A 22,801-nucleotide genomic window follows, 5' to 3' on the forward strand; every position below is an offset into this window, starting at 1 on the left:
TATCAACCTAATCTCTCACTTCCTCCTCCCTGGGGTGACTGCATCTTGTGCATCCTTTCAGAGATACCCTCTTAATCTGTGGAGGAAAGAAACAAATCCATGACATACCATTGGATCATCCAATCTATTATAGTTATTTCCAGGTCATCCTGTCTTTGATATTTGAGAGGACTTCTTACTTCACTTTTTCCTTATAAGTCTATATATTTTTCTTGTACAAAAATAAGAATCATTAATTGACCTTAAATTTGTGGGCAGAAAATTTAGTATTTTCATAACCATATGAGTTCTAAGTTTTTGAGATTGGAAATGACTTTGCAATGAGTAGGTTTTCACTGAGCATATCTATTAATTTGTAACATGAGATAAAAAGAAGGAGTTTATGCTTTTGCTGAAATCCTAACATCTTGATGTACCTGCAAAATTGATTTTAGGTGTGCATCATGGAGCCAAAGAAAAAATACCAGTGGAAAAATTCCTTGATCTCTCTCTTCCTCTTTTAACCAAACAAAAAAGGTTTTATTGCCTGGATGGCATCATGCCAGAACCTAGTGTGTCATTCATCCATTTCCTAAATGTTTATTAGGATCTGGAATACATTAAGGATATGGGAGAACTACAGTCCTTTTGTGAAGTGGGAACATATCACATAAAAAGGCTAATACTCTCTTTGTTACTTTCAGATAAAAGATTCTAAAACACAATCACATAATTTTAGGGTTTAATATTTCAGTGAAAATCCCACTTAAGCCATGTTTTTTCTCATCTCCTGGCATTTGTTAGAAATAGGTTTCATACTTAAGGCTGATATCATATGCCTGAAGACAAGGACAGTAATGTTCTTTCACCTTCTGGTACTCCATCTGCCTGGATAAAATTTTCCATGGGGAAGAAAGGTGGTGTTGTTGCTGAATTTTACACATTAGCCGTATTTGGGGAATTTTTACACATTTGTCATTTAATTACAAGGGAAAAACAAAAACATTTCTGTATTGATTTGGGAAAATATTATATTTTTTAGGTTCTTGTATATTTTGTTTAACAATGCTCTGTGTATGGTGTGTGTGTGTGTGTGTGTGTGTGTGTGTGTGTGTGTTTAAAAATCTATAGTTATGGAGGAAAAAGAAAGTACATTGTTGACACTTCCATTAGGGGACAGCAGGTGAGAATGCTGAGAACTCAAAGTTAATAGAATAATTCTATACAGGGGCCCATTGTGCTGACCCCCACATGCTTTCTTTTCCAAGAAGCAATTTACCTGCAGCCCTGCCTGGCATAAATGGACAGGATATGCCACATTCCAGAGCAAACTACCTTTCAAAAGCAGGAGAAATGCAGGCTCCAAATAATGTTGATAAGAGGACTCCAGTTACCCTGAAGAGGGAGACTTTTGTGGCCAGATCCTAAGACTCTGGGAGATAAGGGGAGGTCTTCCTTACCATGAAATCTGTAAGAATGTATGGTTAAGAATCCAATTGATAGCATAAAAGAAATCAATATGCAAGATGGTACTGTGCAGATTATTAAAGATCATGTGACTCATTGTGCATTCACTTTTCAGAATTCTTTGCTATATGATTTGGATTAATTCTATATTATTCGGAATTCAAATGTTGAGTAAAAAAATTTTGGACCCAGAATAATTTTTTTTTTCTGTTAAACATTAAAACAAAGGTAGTCAACAACGAATACAATTAAAACTTGGAATTTTAATTCCAATGGGTTAAAAAAAAAAAAGAATCCAATTAGAACTGGTTAGCATGGGCCAAGGTGACCTAAAGTTGCTATGACAGTGGGGACTTGAAATTCTGAGGTCATCTTGCTGTCAGTTAAAAGTCAAGAGGTAGTCTTGGGCGAGACTCTCTGGAAACTTGTCTGGGATCCCCAATATAACTGGAGTGTAGGAGAGGCACATTGTCCCTCTCTTCTCTGAGAGGACCCGCTCCCTCCCTTGAGAGCGTCCCCTTTCCTTTTTCTTATCCTTTCAATAAACTCATGCCTACTACTCCGAGTTACATGTCTGAAATCTTTCTGACTTGATCACAAGAGTCGAGTTTGAAAAGGGGGGTCCTTTGTGCTGCCTCAGTTTCTCAGAAGGCCCCAGCTCTGTAACACTTCAAAAACGAACAAAATTTTATACAAAAGGTTAATTGTTCTCTCCTGAGAATGGCTGTGTGAATACACTAAAGTTACTTAAATCAATGTAGAGCTAGTTTAAAATTTTTCCATTTTAACATGAAAAGAATTTACCCTTGGACTTGGTATTAATGATCACATGGCTTTTTCTGGGCCAATTGTTAATTATTATTTTCAATGAAAGAAAAAAACCATTGATATTCACTTCAGGTTTAGATTGAAGGTTTTTTTTTTCTTTTAATTTATATATATATATATATATATATAGTCAATGGACCTTTATTTTATTTATTTATTTTTTTACTAATATGCAGTGTTGAGAATTGAACCCAATGCCTCACACATGCTAGGCGTGAGCTCTGCCACAACCCCAGGCCTAGACTGTAGTTTTTAAGAACATGAAAGGTGCATGAGATTCTTCTTCTGAGAGCTTGTAATACATTGTATCTTTGAACTTAAACTCCCTTGTTCTGACAACTATGTTACATTGCAGCCTGTACACACCCCAAAAATCCAGATCTTTCTTTAAAAGGATTAACTTTCAGTTGTTGATAATGCTTACCTCACTGGGATTTTGTGTAACTTGATTATCTTTGCAAAGCAGCTTAATACTGTTAGATGAAAGGCAGTTAAGCTATTAAAGGTTAAATTGTGTTATGATTGTGATGTTGCAAACAGGTCATTTTTTTTTCCATTGGTAACATTAAGGGATACTGAAGAGAGTCTTTATTTTGGTCTTAAATCTCTCAGATGAGCTACACTATCTTTAATAATATCTCAGCTGAAAATTAGTTGTTTTCTTTAAGACTTATTCTAGCACATAAATCGTGAGAAGTATTGCTGTTAAAGCAGGCTTTTTGTGTATCTTTGTGTAAGTTGGTTATAACTAAAAAGGTCTAAAATGTATAGCAAGATGATGTTTAAAAAAAAAAAAACTGGGAATGAACAAAAGATCATTGCTTCCAGATCTCACCTAGTTCTTCAGAAAGCTTCTATTTGCTTATTAACTAAGGAAATAATTATGAAGGCCTTTCTGCAATTTTGTACTTTTGCTTAAAAAAAATTTTACACTTTTTTTTTTTTTTGAACCAGCTTCATTTTTAGAATAGTCATTGAATCCCTTTGGATGTTTTTCACTTTGTATTTTGTGCTATAGTTGTTCTTCTGTTGGAAAGTAGTTCAGGAAAACATTGTTAAGAATATGAATTGAAATAAAGTACACATTTGTAATTTATGAATAAAAGAATGGCAGCAATATTTATGGATTGAGGAAAAGCTGACCTATGACCTATTTTTTCCCTTCATTCAAGCAGTGACATTTACAGGGGAATTGTATTCTCTGTGAAATCTTTTTTAATTATCAAGGACTTGGGAGACACAGCACACTTTGGTGAAAAGCAAACAAGGACTCTAGTAGAGGTTGTGTTATTGGGTTTGCATTTAAGGAATGTAATTCTTTCTGTCTCATAATTTCATTTCAAAATTAAAGGACATTTCATTTTAGAACTGGACAGTTTATCCTCTAGGATACAAATAATCCCTTTGGATTTGCTATCTATTGATTTATTGAAACTAAATCAGAGTGTATCCTCAGCATTGGGATTGATGCATTTCATTATTTCTATCTTTTGTGGGAAACACTCTTTTTACTTATTGGAAAGCTACTGTTATTGAGTCATTCTTGAAAGCATCATTCATTTGGTAGATGTTTCTTGAGCACTTACCATATATCAGCACTTAAATGGCATCAAGGTTTGTTCATGGAGTTGAATTATACATGGTAGCTGATCTCCAAGTGGAAAATTATTACTTGTGGATATGCTTTGTTACTATGTGGGGGCAAGAGGCTAGGCATTACTGCTCATCATATTCCACAAATATTATGGGTTTAAATTGGCAGGAAAATAGGTTTATTCAAAGTCAACTATAAAGACAAGTAGAAAGACTTTGTCTCAAATCACCAATTCAGAGAACTCAAGAGCAAAGACAGTTTTATAAGAGGAAACAAATTGGGACAAAAGGCAAAAATATACATATGCAGATTTAGTTAGCCAGAGAACCTGCCAGTCTCAGCTTCTTTAATGTTGTCTGCTCTTTACTGATTTTGTTGGCATTCATGAAATATGTTCCATGGCTGAGATTTAATGTCTCAGATATACTATTCAGAAGATCATTTTACTGGTTTTATGACTCTCAGCTACATTCATCTAAAGAGGATAGGCATCATGAAACACCAGTGTATTATATATTTAATTTAGAAGTATTACCTTAACCTGTTCCTATTTTCTTAGTATTCTTTAACATTAGATTGAGAATCAATGATTCAGAATTTGGATGGTCATTAGAATTATCTCTCTCTCTCAATATATATATGAGGTTGTAGTTGGACACAATACTTTATTTTAGTTATTTATTTTTATGTGGTGCTGAGGATTGAACCCTGCAGCGCCTCACACACACTAGGCGAGAGCCACAACTCCAGCCCCTCTAGTTTTGTTTTGAATTAGATTTCTGGATCACTTTAAAGGATTAAATGTTGTTTTTGTCAAGAAGAAAATCTGATTGCCCTCACTTGTTGTTGTCAACTGTTATTTAAGAGTATATCATTGATACTTTAAGGAATGTGGTTCTCTAAATTGATTAGGGAGGAAAGCACCTGAAATCCCATTTCTTTCTTTTTATTTCTTAAACATTATTTCTCTCTACCTCTGTTGTTTTTGATAACTTTGTTGGGATTTGTTATGGAAGATGGAGAGCAGGAAAAGATTCAGATTGTCTCTATCCAGGAAGCCATCACATTCCTTAGCCTCATTGGTGATTCTAGTAAGGAGCAAGAAGGTAATAGAAGTGGGGAACAAGTCTCAGATAGAAATGAAGATTCTGTTGGAAATTGGAGAAAAGGCCATGGTACTTAGGAAGTAGTAAAGAACTTGCCTAAAGACTGTGGAAGGTGAAATTTAAAAATAATAGACTAGTGGAAGAACTTTCTAAACAAAATGTAAAAGGGGTATGTGAGTACTTTTGGCTCCTTTCATCATGATTTGACAGCAAAGGGAAGCAGAGAGGAGAGATTTGGGAAACTCAACCTGGCTGAGGGAGGATTAAGGAAAAAGCTCCTTGATGGAACAGCTCATTATTTTTTAAAAAATTGTTATTTATTTTTTAAAATTTTTATTGTTTTTTATTTTTTGGAGGGGGCTGACCTTCTTACTTGAATACAATTACATGACAAGCAGCTACTAAGTGACACAGGGCTATTACCATATACAGTGTACATACACTGGACAAAGATTCATGACTCAGGTGGGACATAGCAGAACTGAGTGAGATTTCATCATGCTGCTTGGAATGGTGTGCTATTTAAAGCTGACATTGTTGTTCACATCTGGAACTTTTTTTTTTTGAGATTTGACAGTATATTTATTTATAACAGTAGGTAGTATTATCCTAACTTGTGATGTCGATTTTCGTAAAACATGGACTACACAGACATATAAATAAGCTCATATACTGACAGTTGATATGGTGATTAAAAATGCAATACAAAGACATATTAATAGAATTATGTCATTTTGCAAAAACAAAAATAGAATCTATATAAGTAGAAGAAATAGGTAAGAATATCCATTACATTTTTAATTATAAAATATTTGAACATTGATAATTTTCATCTTATTCTTTAAACTTTCCTGGAATTTTCCCAAATGCTTTATAATTAAAGTGAATTATTTTTTATATAAGGAAAATGAAGAGTTTTTAAAAAAAGATATAGCTCCTTATTAAGAAGAGTAGCACATTTGAAAGGGAACCAGGTTGCTTTGCATTAGGACAGTGAGATACAGGCATGTAGGACATCTTGGAACTAATACAGGTGGTGGTGTAGGTTTTTATCACAGCTAGAGAAATTACTACATTTTGTTAGTTTTCACCTGACATCTCCAAGTAGCATAATAAAACACCAAATACACAAATATCAAACCTAAAAAATATCAACTATATAAGTTGTTGATAATGTAAGATATTCCTTTTTTAAAAAAATCTTTAAAAATGTATCATTGTTTTTGCTATACATTATAGTCCTTTGTGTTTTCTAGGGAGGGTCCTATCTAAACACTTTCTGTGATATGTAGAATTTTTTTTTTTTAAATCAGTGACCGATCCTCAGCACCACATACAAACAAATGTTGTGTCCCCCGAAAACTTAAAAAAAAAAAGATCAGTGACTGAGTTTACCTCAGCAGTATAATACCAGGAAGCTGTTGTCACATTCCTTATGTTCTTTAGAAAAATGGAGGGAGGTAGGATATATTTCACAGTGTTTTGTGCTATTCCACAAAAGCACACAATAAAAATGTTAGTAGGTAACATTTATTGAGCTCTTACTATTTTGGAGAATTTATTCCTCAAAATAAAATTGTAGTACTATTGTTATTTTCATCGTATAGATGAGGAAATAGTGGCTGGGAAATGTTTAGTAACTTGCCCAAAGTCACACAGCTAATAAATGTTAAAACTCTTATCAAGATCTCTCTTCCTCTAGCTCCTATAGTTTTAGGGCCAGAGATTTCTAACTCAGTGGTAGAGTGCTTCTCTAGCATGTGCAAGGCTTTGGGTTTGATCCTTATTATTACTATTAATTTTTAAAATTTCTATATGACAGCAGAATGCATTACAATTCTTATTCCAAATATAGAGCACATTTTTTTTTTATCTCTGGTTGTATACAAAGTATATTCACACCAATTCATGTCTTTAAAATGTACTTAGGATAATTATGTCCATCACATTCCACCATCATTTCTAACCCCATGCTCCCTCCCTTCCCCTTCCACCCCTCTGCCCTATTTAGAGTTTGTCTATTCCTTCCACACTTCCCTTCCCTACCCCACTTGGGTTTGATCCTTAGTACTGAAAAAAAGAAAATAATTCCTATACTGGTGTTCTAGATAATGTGCTTTTCCAGCAATTTGAATGATTTTTTTCAGTGGTGATGATGGATTCACTGACTTATCCACACTGTTAAAGATGATACATACCTCAGAGTGGCTTGATGTGAGTGGGATAAAGTCCAGGATAGCATAACACAATTTTTCTCTGGATGCCTAGGAATTCTGAACCCCTGTCTTAAAAAGACAGGATATTTGGCTCTAGCACCTGTCACCACTATAGAAAACTAAATTAGGCTACCATTGGGTCAAATGTTTATAATTCATTCATCTCACAATGAATATTCTTAATGTGTTTTAATTTATTCTACTAACAGGAAGCATGAATAATAAAAGTCTAGATTCCAGCTTTGACTATACACTAAGTAGACTTGGAATCTTAAAGTTGTTTTTGAATGAAATAATACATATTAAATGATAAACATAGGCCTTGAATATAATGGTAGTACTATACATGATTGTTGAGAGCCACAGCCAAAGGGGCCCCAGCAAACTTCCAGCTGCCAGCAAGCTTCAGACTGCCCCAGCAACATCTAGCTGATTGGCTCCTCTGCGGTGATGTTCATTGGGCTGTTTCCCTGCCCTTCAGACTGCCAGCTGATGATTGGCTCACAGCTGCCCCAGCAACATCTAGCTGATTGGCTCCTCCACGGAGCTGCTCATTGGGTGACTTCTTTGGCTCTGCCCACGCAACCCAGCCAATCGGCCTCAAGAGGAGGAGGATTGTGGGAGGAAAAGGCTGGTGTGGGAGAGAGAGGCTTGTGGAAGCCGGTGGTGGCAGTTGGGCTCTGAGGGTTTTTCCCTGGAGCTGTTTTGTTTGGCGTTTGTAGTTCTAGAAATAAAGTTAGTTTCTTTTTGACAAGTGGCTCCTGATTTGTGCCAAGCCAGACTTCGGCATTTGGTGGCTCGCACGGGGAGCAACTGAGGGTAAGTAAACTGCTCGCCCCTGAGGGCAGGGCGAGAGGATGGGTAGCCATTCTAAGTTTACTCTTTTGTTTTGCTTCGTTTTTGTTTTAACTTGCCTGTCCCTGGAGATGAGTGAGAGGGAAGAAAAACCACTCACATCTGAGGAAAAACTATTTGCGTTTGAGGAACAGATAGGGAGAAAGGACGGATACATATGTCAGGAGGATAGAAAGGCTGTTATAATGATTTTGTGTGGTTCCCTTTTTATTGGATTCTGTCTCGGTTTTGTTTGGCGTCATCTTGTTGGGTTGTATTATAGTAGAAATACGGGATCAGCAATTAGTAAAAAACAAACCGAAAGAGTGTTAAGTAAATTGTTAGAGGAAGGAAGCTTCCCAGTAAAACCAAGAGCAGTCAGGGCATACGTTGATGTAATACAAGAATATAGCCCATGGCTTTTTAAGGAGGAGTTGTTAGATATATCACAATGGAACCATCATGGTGAAGATTTAAAAAGAATAGAAAAGAACTACCCAGGGACTCTGCCAGTTGGCACATTGTCATTGTGGACGTTGGTATCTAGTTTGCTTAGTCCAAAGCCTTCCGTTCAGACAGAGGTAGAGGAAGAAGAAGACATATTGATTCAAGTAGAAGAGGAAGTCTCTCAAGTTAGTCAGAAAGAGGAAAAGATTCAAGTAAAAGAGAAGGTCTTTCGAGATAGTGAGACAGAGGAAGGAAGTTTAGAGCAGAAAAATCTATCAGGGGAAAAGTTAAAACAGGTGACTGCTAATAAGACCCTTTTATTAGAGAGCGTAAGTGTCCAACCAACAGCACCGCCTCTACAGGAGACTGCTACTAACAGCATTCTATCACCAGAGGGCGTAAGTGTTCAACCAACAGCGCCACCTCTACAGGAGACTGCTACTAACAGCACTCTATCACCAGAGGGCATAAGTGTCCAATCAACAGCACCACCTCCATATGCTAAGAGACTCCCAACCCCCGCAGTTGATAGTTTGGATCCTGAGACAGGATCTCAAGTATGCCCTGTATTTGAGGTAGGAGGGCAGCGAACTTACCAGGGTTTAAATTTCAAATCAGTGAAGGAGCTAAAAGAGGCTGTAACAACCTATGGTCCTCAAGCACCCTTCACTGTAAGCTTGGTCGAATCCATTACCAACTTAAGCATGACGCCAGCAGATTGGGCTAGTTTGTGTAAAGCTGTGCTAAATGGAGGACAATACCTGTTATGGAAGGTTGCCAATGAGGAATTTTGCAAGGAGACGGCTAGTCGAAATGCAGCAGCTGGTTATCCTCAGAGAAATCTAGATATGTTGTTAGGAAAGGGACCTTATGAGGATCGGCAGCAACAACTTGCATATGATCCTGGTGTATATTTACAAATTGCTGTAGATGCAGTTAGGGCATGGAAGTCTTTACAAGAACCTGGAGGTTTACAAGGTCAATTATCTAAGATAATACAAGGAGCTAATGAACCTTACGCTGAATTTGTAGATAGGCTTATTCAAACAGCTACCAGAGTTTTTGGGAATACAGAACAAGCAATGCCATTTATAAAACAACTGGCTTATGACCAAGCGAATCGTTGGTGTAGAGATATCATTAGACCATGGAAACATGAAGATTTAAACACATATATTAAATTATGTAGAGACATTAATGAACAAGGGCAAATTGTGGCAGCTGCAGTAAAACAAGCTTTAGATGCCAGAGACATTAATGAACAAGGGCAAATTGTGGCAGCTGCAGTAAAACAGGCTTTAGATGCCAGAGACATTAATGAACAAGGGCAAATTGTGGCAGCTGCAGTAAAACAGGTTTTAGATGCCAGAGACATTAATGAACAAGGGCAAATTGTGGCAGCTGCAGTAAAACAGGCTTTAGATGCCAGGCCAAGAACATGCTACAATTGTCAACAAACAGGACATTTTAAAAGGAATTGCCCCATAGGAGGAGGGTTTAACAAAACTAGGTATCAAACAAGTAGAATACCGGGTATTTGCCCACGATGCCGTAGAGGGAGACATTGGGCTAATGAATGCCGTTCTCAAACCACCATAGAGGGTACTCCATTATATTGGGCTAATGAATACCGTCCTCAAACCACCATAGAGGGTACTCCATTATCAAAAAACGAACAAGGACAAGGTGTTTATCCACAATATCGTGGACAAAGGCATCGGGCTCCGTTGCCAAAAAATGGACAGGGGGCCCCAATGCTCCGGGGCCCCAAACCACAAATATACGGAGCACTGGAGGAACCCAGCAACCCCAGCAACCCCATCAGGGTAGTGCCCAGCACATCAGATCCCTCATCAGACAAACCAGAGGGAGCGCAGGGTTGGACATCTGCGCCTCCACCAAATCAGTACTAACTCCAGAGATGGGAGTTCAAATCATTCCCACAGGGGTAAAAGGACCTCTTCCCAAAGGAACAGTAGGCTTATTATTGGGACGCAGCTCTTCTACTCTAAAAGGACTTTTGATAAGTCCTGGGGTAATTGATTCCAATTATGAAGGTGAAATAAAAATTATAGCCAGTTCTCCAAAGGGTATATCAGTAATTTCACCAGGAGATAGAATAGCACAGTTACTAATAATACCAAGCCTACATGATAAATTTTCCAGTCATGTTGTAGAAAGAGGTTCCAAGGGATTAGGCTCCACAGGTGTAGATTGGGCTATGCTTTCTTTAAATTTAGATTCTCGCCCCATGCTAAAACTAAATATTCAAGGACATGAATTTAATGGGCTACTGGATACAGGTGCAGATCTTAGCATCATCTCTCGTCAAGAATGGCCAAAACATTGGCCATTACAACAAGCCACTCAATCGCTTCGAGGCCTAGGAGTGGCGACTAATCCCGATAGAAGTGCAATGCTATTAGATTGGAAGGATCCTGAAGGATGTGAAGGAACTATACAGCCATATGTATTGGATCATCTTCCCGTAAATTTATGGGGACGAGATGTCTTAGATCAATTAGGTTTGACATTAACAAATAATATCAATCAAAATGCACCCACTATTATGGCTAGACAAGGTTTTAGGAAAGGAAAAAGATTAGAAAGACAAGAACAATGTATAGCAGCACCAATACAAATAGATCAAGGAACAGACAGACATGGGTTGGATTTTCACAAAGGGCCACTGAGACAATAAAAATTACATGGAAATCAGAAAGACCAGTATGGGTTCCTCAGTGGCCCTTGACTAAAGAAAAGACACAAGTAGCCCATGATCTGGTCAAACAACAATTAGCGGAAGGACATATACAACCTTCTGTATCTCCCCATAATACTCCCATTTTTGTCATCAAAAAGAAATCTGGTAAATGGAGATTACTGCAAGATTTAAGAGCCATTAACAATGAAATGGTCATTATGGGACCTGCTCAATCGGGGATTCCTCAATTGTCTGCTTTGCCAAAAACTTGGTATGTTTTAGTTATAGATATTAAAGATTGTTTTTTTTCAATTCCAATTCATCCTGAGGATAGTCCACGTTTTGCATTTACTATCCCTGCACTAAATCATGAAGGTCCTGATCAGAGATATGAATGGAAAGTACTCCCTCAAGGGATGGCTAACAGCCCAACTATGTGTCAAATTTATGTTAACAAAGTAATCCAGCCACTTAGAAATCAAAATCCTGAACTACAAATATTTCACTATATGGATGATGTGTTATTGGCACACAAAGCTAAAAACACATTGCTAGAATGTTATGCCACACTTACAAACTTATTAAAAAATTATAATCTAGAGATAGCAATAGATAAAGTGCAATTAAATTTTCCAATTAATTATTTAGGAGTTCTATTATCCTCAACCATGGTCCGTCCACCAAAAATTCAAATACGAGTAGATCAACTCAAATCACTTAATGACTTTCAAAAGTTATTAGGAGACATAAATTGGATAAGGCCTTATCTAGGTATTCCAACAGGAGAATTGGGACCTTTATTTGATATCCTAAAAGGTCCATCAGATCCAAATTCACCCCGAATGTTAACGCCTGAAGCAAGAAAGGCATTAAAAATCATTGAAACATATATGGAAAATATGCATTTGGATAGAATTGATATAAGTTTGCCTTTATTATTTATTGTATTACCAACAAAAAATATTCCTACAGGAGTATTTTGGCAAGAAGGTCATTATTATGGATACATTTATCTTATTCTCCTAACACTATTCTTACTAGATATCCTGAGGCTGTAGGACAATTAATACTCAAAGGAATAAAAACAGCAAAGGCAGTGTTTGGAATTTCTCCCCATAAAATTATTACTCCATATACTATGAATCAAATTGATGAATTAGCTAATGAGTTAAATACTTGGGCAATAATAATGTGCAAATCTAATGTTTCATTTGATAACCACTTACCATCTAATCCTTTATTGTCTTTTTGGTCATTGCATCCTGTAATTTTTCCAAAAATGACAAGAAAAACACCTATCATGAATGCTCCAAATATATTCACTGATGGGTCAAATAATGGTACAGCAGCAATAGTTACACCTGATCAAACTTTTACATTTTTAGTACCCAAACAATCAGCTCAAAAGGTAGAGCTTAATGCAGTATTACAAACTTTTGTGATGTTTAAAGATTCTGTATTTAATTTATTTTCTGATAGCCAGTATATAGTTAATGCTATAGTATCCCTTGAAGATGCTGGTAGAATTTCCCCTTCTTCTACTGTTTTCTCTTTGTTTTCCACTATACAAAGTTTAATCTGGGACAGAAAAGATCCATTCTTTATAGGACATATCAGGGCACATACAGGATTGCCTGGAGCCCTTAGTTTAGGCAATGATTTAGCAGATAAAACTACACGTGACATACATATTTTCTCTGTACTAGAAGAAGCTATAAATTTTCATGAAAGATTCCATGTCAATGCTAATACTTTACAAAAGCGTTTTAAAATAACTAAGGAACAAGCTAGACAAATAATAAAACAATGTCAAAATTGTGTGACCTTTTTACCACAAGTTAATCTTGGAGTCAATCCTAGAGGATTGATGCCTAACCATATTTGGCAGATGGACGTCACACACTTGCCAGAATTTGGAAAATTAAAATATTTGCATGTTACAATTGATACTTCTTCTGGATTTTTGATGGGCTCCCTTCATGCCGGCGAAAAAACTAAAGATGTTATAGCTCATTGCTTACAAAATTTTGCCACTGTGGGCATTCCAAAACAGTTAAAAACAGATAATGCCCCTGGTTATACGTCTACTTCTTTTAAACAATTTTGCTCATCATTTGGCATTACTCATATAACAGGAATCCCATACAATCCACAGGGTCAAGGCATAGTTGAAAGAGCTCATCAAACTATTAAAATGTACTTATTAAAGCAAAAAGATGGAATTGGGAAGGGGTATATATTCCCCAAAGATAAACTTAAAATAACGCTTTTTACTCTAAACTTTTTAAATTTGGATTCATCAGGACTTAGTGCTGCAGAAAGGCATATGTGTCCAAAAAATGTACATAAGCCCAAGGTACTTTGGAAAGATATTCTAACAGGACAATGGAAAGGTCCTGACCCAGTAATTGTCTGGAATCGGGGGTCTGTTTGTGTGTTTCCACAGGAAGAACAGCAGCCGATTTGGATTCCAGAGAGATTAACCAAGGTTCTGACCCAGAACAGCAGCCGATTTGGATTTCAGAGAGATTAACCAAGGTTCTGACCCAGTGATTGTCTGGAGTCGGGGGCCTGTTTGTGTGTTTCCACAGGGAGAACAGCAGCTGATTTGGATTCCGGAGAGATTAACTAAAATCCTGACCCAGTGATTGTCTGGAGTCGGGGGTCTGTTTTTGTGTTTCCACAGAGAGAACAGCAGCCGATTTGGATTCCAGAGAGATTAACTAAAGCGATTTCTACAGACCAAAAAGAAGATGATTTAGCTCAAATCCATAATAGCTGATATCCAAAACTCCAATTTGGCTATCCTTACATCTGCGACAGAACCAGGATGCTTTTTTCAATATCTATTTTATTATTGCCCTTTCCCATATCATGAAGTTCTATTTTATTTTTTTGAGCTCATACAGACCTAGGTTAATGTTTTGCTGATCAGTTCTATTTTTTTTTTTTTTTTTTGACTATAGAGTTTTTAAACATTGCAATAGAGATTTTACCTGTAAAAAGTTATAAGGCCTTTACTATTGTGTTATGTGTTGTATGTATTATGTTATGTGTGCACACTTGTGTTTTGTGTTATATGTTTGAATGTACGTATGTCCAATGTACATATTTCTATATATCATATATGATGAGCGCTCATGAAAAGATGGATCCAAATATTTTTTTTTTTTTATTCACGTGATTTAAATGGTTTAATTTAAATTGGGTAAATAACTGTTAAGAATTGTTTTAATATGTAAACAAAAAAGGAGGTTAACAGATCTGTTTGTTTGCTCTCACCTTTAGTTTTCATTATATTTAATAATTCTCTTCACTATAATGTAAATTGTTAAGAAAATTGTTTTCTTTTAGTGTCTTCTGGAATGTTACCTAATTTTTTCTTTAGCCATTATTGCCAGAATTTCTATCTTCATCCCAGTGCCGATGAAGATAATATAAATTGTTAAGAAAATTGTTTTCTTTTAAGAAAATTGTTTTCTTTTAGTGCCTTCTGGAATGTTACCTAATTTTTTCTTTAGCCATTATTGCCAGAATTTCTATCTTCATCCCAGTGCCGATGAAGATAATATAAATTGTTAAGAAAATTGTTTTCTTTTAGTGTCTTCTGGAATGTTACCTAATTTTTTCTTTAGTCATTATTGCCAGAATTCCTATCTTCATCCCTGTGCCGGTGAAGACAAAGATAAAACTAATCTACAGTTTCTGCAATAGCCATCACTGAACTGCTTACAGAACTTACACTGAACTGCTTACAGAACCGTCAATTGACTTGGTATATCTTCCTCCCTTCTGCTTGTCATGATCATTCAGCTAAAATTTGGGGGTCAACAGAGGTGAGGCAAAGAACCTCACCCCCCCCCCCCGCTGAGACCTCTCCACAGGTGTGGCTGTACTGGACCGGTAGTCAATGACGGGTAAGATCCAATTACAATGGTACCAACCTAAGACAGGAGGCTGACGCCCTGAGGTCAGCTCATCCGAAGACGGGTAAGGACCATATGTATTGGACAACCTAAGGCAGGCACGGTCCATAAGCCACATGCTTGTTGTTTAAACAGAGAGGGGGAGATGTTGAGAGCCACAGCCAAAGGGGCCCCAGCAAACTTCCAGCTGCCAGCAAGCTTCAGACTGCCCCAGCAACATCTAGCTGATTGGCTCCTCTGCGGTGATGTTCATTGGGCTGTTTCCCTGCCCTTCAGACTGCCAGCTGATGATTGGCTCACAGCTGCCCCAGCAACATCTAGCTGATTGGCTCCTCCACGGAGCTGCTCATTGGGTGACTTCTTTGGCTCTGCCCACGCAACCCAGCCAATCGGCCTCAAGAGGAGGAGGATTGTGGGAGGAAAAGGCTGGTGTGGGAGAGAGAGGCTTGTGGAAGCCGGTGGTGGCAGTTGGGCTCTGAGGGTTTTTCCCTGGAGCTGTTTTGTTTGGCGTTTGTAGTTCTAGAAATAAAGTTAGTTTCTTTTTGACAAGTGGCTCCTGATTTGTGCCAAGCCAGACTTCGGCACATGATAATAGTTATTATTTTCATCATTGACTCAAGAACAAACCAAAATAAGTAGAAGAAAAAGCATGTGATTTGTAAACTTAAGCCCTTTGAAAACTTAGTATTTTGTAAACTTAAGCCCTTTGAAAACTTACTATTCCAAATAGTGGTTTTGTGTGATAAATATTCAGCCATATTAACGTGTCATACCCTTGGATTAAAAATATTAGAGCCATGGAAATCTATCAACTTGTTTTAAAGTGTTCTACTGTGAATATAAATGTACATAAATGTACATGCTGCAGCTTTTAGATGTGTCTGGGTATATATCTTGTATATATCCTTGTTTTGTGGATAAAAGAATATATGAATGCATCTATTTAAATCTAGACTAATTTAGCTTTGAGTACTTCCTTGCTTTTCTTCCTTCTCTTTTTTAATTAATCATTACTTGAATAATCTCAAAGCTTTATTATACTGCACACAATTAATAGCAACAGAAACAAATCAGAACACTATTTTTTTAAAACAGTCCATGCAGAAACTGCACTCATCTGTTAATATAGAAAATGCAATGGTGATGAGCTCATTAGGGAGAAATAAATATTGTATTATATTAGCTTTTATATGTTAAGAAGCCGTTGATTCTAGAGAGCTAGGTAACTTTTTCTATAAAATAAATTGAACCATGTAATGCACTGAATACTCTGATCTCAAATATGAATTTCTAAAGCTGCATTAAAATGAAAACAGGGATGAAAATAGAGATGGTCAATTTAAGTCAACCACATGGAAAGAATTTGAAGAGGATGAGATTAATATTTTCAAAGTCAAATTTTGCCAGAATCATAGGTGTTTCTCCTTTTTGATAGGGAGTTCCCTTCATTTCTTCAATTCAACTTACTTTATTTTCATCATTGAATTGTGGAGAAAAAAATATTAGATTTTCATAGTAATACATTTACTATTCCAAAGATGGAAATATTATTTGAAGATATGTTTATTTACAAGTTAAATAAAAATTTGCAAATATTTTAGTGGTTTCTGGAATAAAATTTGTAATAAACCACTTATTATTTTTTTTCCTAGCTCAGTTTTCTAGCCTATCAGTGAGAAATAAGCAAAATCAGACTCAGTCATTAGTATTAAAGTAAAAATAAAAATTAAAAAAAGTGGTGTCAGAATATAGTGTCTACTCTAGGATCAGGATATAAATAAGATAATCATTTCTGTAAAAAGAAATTAAGAAGAGAGAGAAGAAAACAACCCAAATTATTTGCAAATATTTGTTTTCCCTCTTCTTCTCTAAGTGCAGTTTTAGTAGTGGTTCAACTCTATTTCATCTTGACCTTAAAGCATTTCTCAAAAATTGAAGGTGTGCTTGAAAGGAAACAAAAGGTTCTTTTGGAAATTTAGTTTCTTTTTGATATGCTTGAATATTTTTGACAGTATTCTAAATTCTTACTCATGCTAGGAAATGGCTGGTTATGGATGATAAGCCACTTGACATACTGCCTGCATCATATAAAGGCCTTGTAAGTGTATTGCAGTATGCTTGTACTTAGAACTTTAGGACCGGGTCCTGGACCAGACATTCAGAAATATTCTATGGTCTTCAAGGTTTGCAGTAGTTTATTTTATCATGTCTTCTTAGTAAATAAACTGGTAATCTGCTGTAACATCCAATGCCCAGAGATAAAAGTCTCATCAGAGATTCTTGCCCTTGTGAGTTCTTGAAGAAAATTAGCTTTTATTGTTGAGAAATATTGTAGGGTAGAAAACCCTATAGTGTTTAACAGAAGAGTAACTTGATAACAGGGCCAGTATTTTCACCAACTGTGCTAGTCAGCTTTGCATCACTGTGACCAAAAGACTCAACAAAAACAACTTAGAAAAGGAAATTTTTGTTTTGACTCACCTTCTCAGAGGTTTAGTCCATGATGGGCCAACTATATACTCTGAACCCCAAATCAGGCAGAATATCATGGCAGAATGATATAGTAGAAGAAAGCTGTTCAGTTCATGACAGCCAGGAAGTAAAGTGAGAAAGAGTAAGGTGCCAGGGACAAAATATGAACCCTAGAAGCATGTCCCCTAGTGATCTACTTCCTCCAGCCACACTCTTCCTCCAGCCTATAATCACTACCTAGTTGATCCATTCAAGTGGGTTAATCCACTGATTAGGTTATAACTCTTAGAATCTAATCATTTACCTCTGAACATTCTTGCATTGGCTCACACATGAGCTTCTGGGGAACCTCATATCCTAACCATACATTCTGCCCTTGGCCTCTAAAAATTCATGCCTGTTTCACAGTGAAAAACGCATTTAGTCCATTTGCAAGAATTTCCACAGTCTTAACAATTCTAGCTTGCCCAAAAATCCAAGTCCAAAAGTCTTACCTGAGGCTCAAGGCAAACTTGTAACCTATGGGTCATCAAGGGGACTTGTTTCTGGGGTTCACATTTTGTCCCTGGCCCCTTACTCTTTCTCACTTTGCTTCCTGGCTGTCATGAACTGAACAGCTTTCTTTCACCACACCATTCTGCCATGATATTCTGCCTGATTTGGGGTTCAGAGTATATAGTTAACTCATCATGTACTGAACCTCTGAGATGGCGAGTCAAAATAAAATATCACCCCTGCTCAGCGATAATCTATTTTAAAGTTGTATAGTTCCATAAATGTACTCAAATCCATGATGTAGCTCACCACGACTACCATTATATCCTGAGTTGATTACATTCTGTGGGGTACAAAGTACAGGAAAATAATTTTTATAAGAAGACAGCTCTCATTTAATTTTCTCAGAAACAGCTCTTGTAACAGTTTTTATAGAAGGCAGCAAGGTGGAGTCTTAGGCCTGTCTATGACATTTCTTGCTTTATAATTATCCTGTCTCACTTATCAAAATCTTATATCTATAATCTGTATTTTTTACTAATCTATAACCTATAACTTATACTCTTACTAATTTTATTGAGGAATTTTGAAAGTTTAGAGATACAGACTGAAAAAGCTTTAGAATGTTCTAAGTTGTGTTTAATAGGCCAAAACATACTTACTAAAGAGATTCTAAGTACTTTTCCCAGAGACAAGAGGAAAGCCACAGCACTACTTGATCTTTGCAGCTTTCCTTGGTAGATGTTCCATGTTACTGACATCTTTTTATCTCTTGGGTCTCCACTACAGCTTCGGCTTTGGCTTCTCATAATTTCTCTCATCTTCACTCATTGCCCTCTCAGGTGCTATCTGCAAGGATTCCAACCCGCTTCACTTTGCCTGGCCTCCCAGACCTTAGTTTGAAATATCAGTGGGAGCCTCCATGACCCCTTAAGTCCAACATCCTGCATTCCTGCAGAACCAGCACAATGTGGTCAATGACAAGGTCTGTTGCCATCTTGAGCAGTAGTCAGGCCTCCCAGATCACAGTTGCAGTGACCTCTAAGTGCCTGGACAGCTAAGCATGGTAAAACCATTTCTAATCCCCTCCCCTCATGCAAGCAGGGTGCCCCATGATCTCTTCTCAAAGGAATTTTTACTTTTACACTCCTGAGCCTGTGATGGCTTTCCTCTTGTCTCTGGGAAAAGTACTTAGAATCTCTTTAGTAAGTATGTTTTGGCCTATTAAACACAACTTAGAACATTCTAAAGCTTTTTCAGTCTGTATCTCTAAACTTCCAAAATTCCTCCCACAAACTAGTTCCAAAGGCTTTTGAACCACATGATCCAGGTTAGTCACGGCAATGACCTCACTTTCAGTACCAATTTCTATGTTAGCTTTGTGTGATTGTGACCAAAAGACCTGACAAGAACTATTAAAAGAGGAAAAGTTTATTTTGGCTCATGTTTTCAGAGATTCAGTCCATAGTGGGCCTACTCCATAGCTCTTGGCCAGAGATGAGGAGAACATTGTAGTGGTATGGTGTGGTATAACAAAGCTGTCAGTTCATGACAGCCAGAAACAGCAAGAGAGAGTGAGGTGCCAGGAACAAAATGTAAGCCCTAAAGACATTCCCCTAGCCATAGTCTGTCACCCAGTTAAACCATTCAAATGGTTTTAACCACTGACAGGTTACAGCTCTCATAATCTTAATCATTTCATCTCTGAACATTCCTGCTTAGTCAGGTTTGGGGGGATACCTCAGATCCAAACCATAACACCAAGTAAGATAAGAATAATTGTCTAAACTTCCCACAATGACCTAAGTCTTGAACATTTTCTTTCTTTGGATGTGTTCATTTCCTAATGTACATCTTGAGTTTTAAAAAAATATGACAGTGGATTTTTTTAAAAGTACTTGAATTTTTTATTTATTCATATTTTAATTTTACAAATGTTATATTTTCATCTCTCACTAATATATAGATGGTTTCATGGCAGAACTTTGTTATTTTTTCCTGTGTTTGCCACTTCGTTATTCTTTTTCCTCCTAGCTTTGTTATTCTTTTTCCTCCTAGCTCTAATCAGTAGTAAACGATTTGTTAGTTCACTTATTCAGAAATATTCATGCAGAAATTACCATGTGTCAGAAATATTTCAGAAGCTATGTATAGAAGAGTGCCCTCACAGAGCAGGGAGGAGAGACAAATAACACTTTTATTGCACACGTGGTTATAGAAATAAATGATCATCAGTAGGAGATGAATTAATACTGTAGGATATTTCCATGGGGTGAATATGCTGCCACTGTAACAATATATAGAACATTTGTAGAATAATTCAGGAGACACTGTTAACTGTGATTACCTCAACTGGGAGTTCATGGAGACTTGACTTATTATTCATTAGATATGATCTTATACCTTAAAAGAAAAAAAAAACAAAACTTGGTCTGTGGGTGTAGTTCAATGGTATAGTGCTTGTCTAGGATGTGCAAGACCTTTAGATTCAGTCCCCAGCATGCAATGAAACAACAGCAACAAAAATCCAACTCTATTAATGTATTATATTTTCAGTTAAACACAAATAAAATGTAATGAAAATTAGCAGTATGCTGACCAAACAAACAGGTAATCAATCACATTTCTGTCAAAAAATTAGAGGTAAAATCTTGAATTATTAAAATTGAATTATTTTGAATTATTAAATATTACTTGAATTATTAAATAATTGTTGAATTAAGTAATTCAATATTTATTGAATTATTAAAATATTACTCATTACACTGATTCATAAGTTTTCCTCAAAATGTCTTCTTTGAACACATTTGAAGTGAGCATGAATAGCTATAAAGTCTATATTGTTCTGGTTTTAACTGCTAGGTGATAAAAGAATGGTCTAGAATGATAGCAAATACTTGTCTAGGTAAACATAGACAGGTGTCTTTGAAGAATTGAGCGGGTGACCCATCTAATAATGTTGATATAGTATCTGAGAACTGAATTTGGATACAGAATATCCCATGTAATTATTCTATTAAACCAATATTGTTCCTTGATCCTTTTACCTCATCTTGGTTTCTACCCGACTCTGAAAGGTATAGAAAATTTTGAATATTATAAATGAGTAATTGCAAAAATTTTCACATTATATAAAATGGATAAGTATAGTCACTGGAAGCAACTTATTTGAATAACATGATATTTTCTTTGAATATAGAATCTGGCTCTTTCCATTATTTTATTTTATAGGCTCTTGTAAAGCTTGACATTTGTATAAATATAATTAATTTTTTTTTGCTTTGACGTGGACTATTTTAGTCCCATGGGTAGCCACTTAAAATTCTAATTGAAACATAAATGAGCATCTGTGAGTCATTGAGTATAATTCCAATTTTCAGACAGTTAAGTTCATACTTAAAAGTGGTCCAAATTACTATGTTAATCTTAGTAGTTTGTTGAAAGGATACTGATTCTCTTTATAGATTTTCTTTTTTTTTAACATTTATTTTTATCAGATGAATTATCTTATTTTGGCAACTGCACTGATAGCAATGTAAAAATTTAAAAACTTTTTCCATATTATATTTTAATAACAGTATTTCAATATGTTATATGATGCCAGAAGTTGAGAGTAAAAATTTAACTATGAACAATTTTAATCTAATTTTTGAAGGAATATCTGTGCTATTTGTGTGTGTGTGGGTGTGTGCGTATGTGCATGCATGTATGCAAAGCTTAGAAAATAATGTAACCCAAGGTCTTTGTTGCTTAAATGAACAAATATTGATACTTTTAGCCCTGTTAGCTTCATAGTGTTAGGAAAAAATATAGATATACTTCCCTTCCTTTATTTCATTTTCTTCCTTATTTACAAGAGGAATTATTTTTCCAAGTGTTGTGTGTACTTATTGATCATACTTTTTATTCTTGCAGTATGTAAATATGTGAGTATAAAAATGTGTTGTTTTATATTTTACAATTTGTAAATGTGTACATATATATGTGTATTCTGTTAATGCAATATAGATTATTATTATATGAGTAACCACAATTATTTACCCATTACTCTATAATGGACTTCTCATTTCCTTTTATACATGTGTTAATTCTTTGGGGTGATTAAAACACATTCTAGGTCTTAATACATGTGTATCTTTAACTTAGTAATTTCGCAATATTTTGTAAATAGATTGTTTTCAGTTGCACATCTCTACTTTTAGTATACGTATTGAGGGGCTGGGGACATAACTCAGTTGGTAGAGTGCTTGCCTCACATGCCCAGGGTCCAGTACCCCCCCCCACACACACACACGTATACGTAATGAGTTGAATTCTGACCCCAATATTCAGGCATTAAAGCACTAGTATCTCAGAATATTTTCTAACTGTATTTGGAGGTAGGGAATTTAAAGAGGTAAATTAAAATGAGGCCTGTAAACTGGTCCCTAATCCAGTTGAACTGATGTCCTTGAGAAGAGGAGGAATTTTAGACATACAAAAGAGATACCAGGAAATCACGCAACAGAGGAAAGACCACGTTGAGGATTAAGTGTGAGGAAGCAGCCTTCTTACAAGCAAAGAAAAAAGGTCTGAGGAGAAATCAAACCTGCCAACATGATGATCTTGAACTTCTAGTCTCCAGAACTCTGATAAGAAGAAATTTCTGTTGTTTAAGCTACCCTGATTATAGTATTTTGTAACGGCAGCTCCCCCAACCCTAATGCAGTACATAAAGAGCTCCAGTTTTTCCA

At 36.1% G+C, this 22,801-nt stretch overlaps 2 protein-coding genes across 7 annotated transcripts in view; both read left to right on the forward strand.

Moving 5' to 3' along the window:
• Churc1 (churchill domain containing 1) overlaps positions 1-13,615 on the forward strand; it is a 630,431-nt gene extending 616,816 nt beyond the window's left edge. The window contains exon 2 of the mRNA XM_078050075.1: positions 7,946-13,615. Coding sequence (XP_077906201.1) covers positions 8,048-10,384 — 2,337 coding nt within the window. The 5' untranslated portion in view covers positions 7,946-8,047 and the 3' untranslated portion in view covers positions 10,385-13,615. The remainder of the gene's footprint in view (positions 1-7,945) is intronic.
• The window catches only part of Fut8 (fucosyltransferase 8), a 337,229-nt gene that overhangs the window by 170,992 nt on the left and 143,436 nt on the right, over positions 1-22,801 (forward strand). The gene's annotated exons all lie outside the window — the stretch shown is intronic.

The sequence above is a fragment of the Ictidomys tridecemlineatus genome, chromosome 5, assembly GCF_052094955.1.
Source record: "Ictidomys tridecemlineatus isolate mIctTri1 chromosome 5, mIctTri1.hap1, whole genome shotgun sequence".
NCBI lineage: Eukaryota > Metazoa > Chordata > Mammalia > Rodentia > Sciuridae > Ictidomys > Ictidomys tridecemlineatus.